At 51.6% G+C, this 5,536-nt stretch overlaps 1 protein-coding gene across 1 annotated transcript in view; it reads left to right on the top strand.

The window, feature by feature from the left end:
- Positions 1-1,001: 1,001 nt before the first annotated feature.
- Positions 1,002-5,536, top strand: part of LOC104500641 (spectrin beta chain, non-erythrocytic 1) — a 19,902-nt gene continuing 15,367 nt past the window's right edge. Inside the window, exons 1-2 of the mRNA XM_010144319.1 lie at positions 1,002-1,012; positions 2,518-2,671. Of these exons, the coding sequence (XP_010142621.1) occupies positions 2,630-2,671 (42 nt within the window). The 5' untranslated portion in view covers positions 1,002-1,012; positions 2,518-2,629. The remainder of the gene's footprint in view (positions 1,013-2,517; positions 2,672-5,536) is intronic.

Below are 5,536 nucleotides of genomic sequence, written 5' to 3' on the forward strand. Positions count from 1 at the left end.
GGTGTGACCCAGGTGCAGGACCCAGCACTTGCCCTGGTTGAACCTCAGCCCGCTGGCCTCAGCCCATGGCTCCAGCCTATCCAGACCCTCTGTGGAGCCTCCCGACTCTGGCAGATTGACACACCCACCCAACTTGGTGTTGCCTGAAAACTGACTGAGACTGGAGTCAATCCCCTTGTCCAGATCACTGATATGACCCCGATGCTTCAGCTAAAAGCATGGATTACTGGGCAGGCAGAGATGCAGATCCAGCATTCCCAGGAACTTGCTATAAATAGTTCATGAGGTATATATTTGAGGGTAGTAGACACTATATTTAAATCATTGCTTGGGTAGACAACTATTTCCACTAGTCAGAGGCGCTGGGTTTTTTCTTCTTTGATCCAAGGTGGCACAAGCTGCGCTGTTACACCACTGGTACGAATTGCAGCGCGGCTGGGAGACGCTGCAGCTTCTGACTGCAAAGAGAATATCTATTTTTCTAGCATTGCCTTGTGCCAGGGTTGGGGCTCTGGAGCCAGCTGCCCATTCCTCTCTTCACACACTCCTGACTAACAGTGCACGGTGGAGCCCCGGGATGGGGCTGTGGCCTTCTGGCAGCGGGGGACATGTGCATCGCGCAGCGTTGGTGGGGTGGGGGGCAGAGGTTTGGGCAGCCCGGGGTGCACACGCTGCTGCCTTTGAGAGACAGCGGCTGGCTCCTCTCGGGGCGCTGGAAAGCGGGTGGCAGTTACTGCTGATTTCCTGTGCGCTTCCGATGCCGCGGCCATCCTCTGCGTTGTGCGGAGGGAGGGCGATGGGAGGAACACCGCCTGTCCGTTCGTGAACACACAGTGCTGTTCTATCACAAGCCCCACCTTCATCATCTTTCCAAGTCCCGTGCTCTTCATGTCACACCTTACGGATAGCTCAAAAGTTGTTCCAAAAGGGGCCGTTTGAGTGCGTTAGCTTTGGTCACATCCTACCACATGGGGAGCGAGAATAACTTCAGAAATAGGTGGGAGGAACTGAGATCTTCGGGTGGGGTTTATGTAAGTGGCAAACTGCCACTGAAGCTCTGCTCTGCTCTCCCTGCCCCGTCAGATTCCTCCTCCTGACCACTCTTCTACTGTACGATTTCTTCTCTTACTAGCTTCTTTTTCCTTTTATTTGTTTTGTGACTTTCTACCCTCTTCAGCCTCAGCTGCTCTGTCATTCCTTGTCACCAAGAGCAGCCTTTTGCTGCTGTCCCCGAGGTGCTGCAGGTGTGGAGGCTGTAACTGGGTGTGAATGTGCTGGGATCAACCTCCACCACGCTGCGCTGCCAGGAAGGGGGCACATCCTTCCTTGTGAAGGGCAGCACCCACTGAACGCCCAGGTGTACGCTGCGTGTCCATCTGCACCGTCATTAGTGCTGTCTGTGTTCCAGACAACATCCTCGGAGTTTCTGAGCTGGACACCTTACATTTTGGTTTAGGATTCACTAGTTCTTCATGTCCTGTTTCGGAACGTGCCAACAACTTCAGGGAGACCGGTGGGAGGCGTGGATGCTCCGCTGCTTGGGGAAGCAGGGTGCTGGCACTCAGATGGCTGATGGTGGGCTTGGAGCCCAAGTCTGAGCACCTGCATTTTGACCGATTTGGTCTGTAGTAGCTCCCAGCTCAGTGCAATGACTTCTTGCTGACAGGGAAGGCCTTCATCCAACACCCTTGGCGAAAGAGTTTAACCACAGAGATGTATAATGTGTTGTGAGCGTTGTCGGCTTGGCAGATGGCTCTTCAGGAGCTTCTGGATTGATGTGGACTGCGGCGAGCCTGTGCATTAAGAGAGCTCTTGTAGCCCGTGTTTTTGTCTATAAACAGTTCTGAGAGGCTCTGGGAAGGGAAGATGGAAGGAACCTATTTTTCTATGGCTTTAAATAAATGCAAATCTAATTCAAACATGCAGTTATGGAACAGTTTATCCTGACGTTGTATAAATACAGTTTCAAATGTTGAATCTGCAAATAAATACTGTGATGAGAAGGGAAAAGAGTAACGGGAAGCTTCGGTCTCTGCTCTCGTTCGTACCTGTGTTAATGCAGAGTGACCTGTGGTATTCCAGGGCACCTGGTGTGGATTTGTGCATGTACTGGAAAGCAGACGTTGGCCTGTTCTTCCAGTGGTGGAAGATAACTCTTGGTCAAATTACTGGATGGTCTGATGAGTCCAAAGTGGCCTTTATATCGTAGCTCTACAACAGACCTCTGTACGCCTTGGGAAAGCTGCTCACCTGAGCAGCACGTCAGCCTGCAGTCTAGAGCCGAGACCTGTTCCATAGGGAGGAACTCGGTGGAGCTCCCACTGGCATTAGAAAATGTCATAGAATGGGAAGAAAGGCGGGTTTGCGATTAAAAGTCCCAACTTCTCCCCTGACTGGTTGAGAAGACAAGCCATACCTTTCCTCACCACCGGACACGTTCGAACAGCACGTTGTCTTGTAGGTGCGTGAAGGGTGATCTGTGATCTGTTCTGAGTGACGCTGTGGTGTTTTCCAAACAGATGAGCGGGAGGCAGTTCAGAAGAAGACTTTCACAAAGTGGGTTAACTCCCACTTGGCACGCGTGTCCTGCAGAATTACCGACCTGTACACCGACCTTCGCGACGGGAGGATGCTCATCAAACTTCTGGAAGTCCTTTCAGGAGAGAGACTGGTAAGTGTTTATCGATACTCTTTGTGGAGTTTTTCGTTCCGGTTCGGGTGATTTCTTGGTGAATCCTTGGCTCAACTGAAGTCCAGTGAAACTGAGTACTGAGGGTTCAGCACTGCAAATGTTTTGTTACATATTATAGAAGAAAAAAAGAAGTCTATTGCTTCAGCTGGATCCAGACAACATTAAAGTGTCTTCCTTTTGATTCAGTAGGAATCAAAGGCAATCTCTTTCAAAGGGTCCTTGCTGGGGAGATGCTGAGCGCTGAATGTTCTCCCACCCCGCAGCCCATCTCGGTAACAGAATTAGATGTTGAGGACCATTCCTGGGTACCATGGGCAGCTGGCACATCTCTGGGATGCAGGATGGTTCTGTGCAGGCTGCCTGGCGGCCCCAGCCCTGGCCATCCCTCCTCCCTTCCCTGGAGCGTGCCGGGGGTTGTGGAGGACAGCTGCTGGAGAGGGCCGAGTCCACCCTGGGAAGCTGTGCAGCAGTCGTAGCTGTGGTGTTGACTGCACCCACTGCTCAGCAGTGCTCTCGGTGGGTTTGCTTTTACCAGGGAGGTAAGGCTTGGGATTTCTTTGGCTAGAGGGTACCTGAATGGATGTAAGCAAACGGAGCAGGTTCTTTCTTTGGGTGCTGAGAGAGCCCCCTTGAAACCAGCACAAGGGCGGACATCCGTGTGGTGTAAAACACTGCTGCGTGACAGGGTGTCAGGAGGTGGCTGGGTATCAGTTTTTCCTTCTGCGCCGCCTTAAATGATGGCTGTGCTCTTAACTACCTAACTTGAAGCAATCTTTTCAAAGAAATACGGGTCTTTAGCTAAGACCTAAGGCTGCGCGAGGCTGTGCCTGTGTAATCGCTTGTCACCGAGCACTCCTATTAATGGAAGCTCCATGGCTTAAGACTCTGGGTAATGAACTGAACATATGGCCCACAGCACAGCGTCCGCGCAGGCGAGAGGGAGATTGCCAGCTGTATCTGTCAGGGGCCTCTGCCGTGATGGACACTGCGTGGGTGGAGGGACTGGTCTCAGTGTTTGTCAGCCACAGTTTGGTGGAGGGACTGGTCTCAGTGTTTGTCAGCCACAGTTTGGTGTAAGCACGCTTCTCCTGAAGTCAGGTATTGACCTCAGTGAGCCATTAGAGTTGACGTGTTCCCTGCAGGTAGAGATGGTTTTCGTACAGGAGTAGCTGAGACCAGTGTGCCCCTTTATTTGAGGGTTCAGACAGCAGCTGTGCCACCGTGATGTGAATCTTCACATCTGCCTGCCAAGACTGGACGGCCAGCGTCAAGTAGCAGCGGTGGAGCTCAGGCCAGGAGAGTGCCTCTTGCTGTGCCAGTCGTTTGCATTTTTCACTCCAGGTTTTGAAAAGTGCAGATGGAGCTTACGCAGCCCCTGGGGTGGGGAGGGCTGGAGGCACCCGGTGAGGCTGCCAGGCCTGCGCTTGCATCACGGTTTGCGTATGGCAGTGAGCTGCCTGCACCACCGCAAATTCCTCCTGTAGCTTCGTTATCTCGGGATGGAGGACAGCAGTCTCTGTTTGAACAGTGCATTCCACCACACCTGCCTCTGCAAACAAGAACACAGATAACGCAATGCGCTCAACCTTGAGACAATTACACACGCCAAAAATATTCCAGGAGGATCGGCACGTAGCATCCACTTGCCAGTGTTCTCCAGACTTTCGGAATTTATTTAGCTGGTATTGGTTAGGTTCTGATACCTCCTAGCAGGAACCCCAAGGCAGTATCTTATGCAGAAAGCTTAAGGTCAAGACAAGAAACATCACAGGGTGAGAAAGCAATAAACAGACGCAGAAACCAGCCCAGGTAATTGTTTTAATGTGATGCGGTAGAACAAGCAGGAATTGTTTTCTTGCTTTGGAAATGGGATTCAGGCCCAGTGTCCAGCCCAGTGCTGGGAAAGGGAGCGATAGCGTGCAGGAGTCTCACTGAGCAAAGCAGAAAAGAATCCAGCCACTCTGAGAAGACAGTTGTAATTTTGTTCACGCACACTGTTAACCGGCTTCTCCCAAACAGAAGAATAAAGCTGAGAATTGTTTTCAGCATAAAATCAAGCATTTAGCTCAGTTTGTTCCGTAATGATAAAAAGGATTGGTAAATTCCTTACAATTCCTGGACACTCAAAGGCCAGACCGTTTTAAGCAGATTCTTTGCAGTGAGTTCTGCACATTTCACTGTGGATATACAACGTTTTCCTGACAGTGTGCGTGTGAAGGCTCGGGGTTTCGGTGAAGGAGGCGTTCAGCCTGCTCGCTTTCCCGCTGGTCACTACCTGGGCCTGGGTTAGCCCAGGGAAGGTGGAAGCTGCCTCTCACGATGTCTCATCTTGGGGCTGTGCAGGAGAGTGTGGCAAGTGCAGCCACACCTTGTACAGACCGGGCGCAGACGCCTCTTCCTCTTTCTGTTGCAAAACAGTGAGTTAAACTGTGTGGAGGGACAGAAAAATGAACCTTTTGCTTCTCGGGCTGCCTGACTGGTTTTGGCTGGGTGGCCCTGTCGCTCTCGTCCATGCAGAAGAGTGACATGCCTTCTCCGACCATTAACAGATCCTGCTTTGAACAGCCCTGGGTGATGCTGCTGCTAAGCTCTTACAGCCCCAGCAGCGCGTTTCTGAGCCAGGAAGTGCACCTAGTGCTGGAGCACTGGGAAAATACGTCAGCCTGCTCCTGCTCTACAGAGAGCAGCGTTCTGTTCAGGTTTGCTCTGTGTGTGCTCTGTTGCTTCACGTACAGTGAAGAGAAAAAAATGGGAGAAAAAATCCTGCCGATAACCTGAAGATGTTTGTTTCCTGGATACTTTTCAGCGAGTATGTTGTTGTACGGAGCGTGGGTGGGAGCAGGT

Source organism: Buceros rhinoceros, unplaced genomic scaffold (genome assembly GCF_000710305.1).
Source record: "Buceros rhinoceros silvestris isolate BGI_N320 unplaced genomic scaffold, ASM71030v1 scaffold45699, whole genome shotgun sequence".
Taxonomy (NCBI): domain Eukaryota; kingdom Metazoa; phylum Chordata; class Aves; order Bucerotiformes; family Bucerotidae; genus Buceros; species Buceros rhinoceros.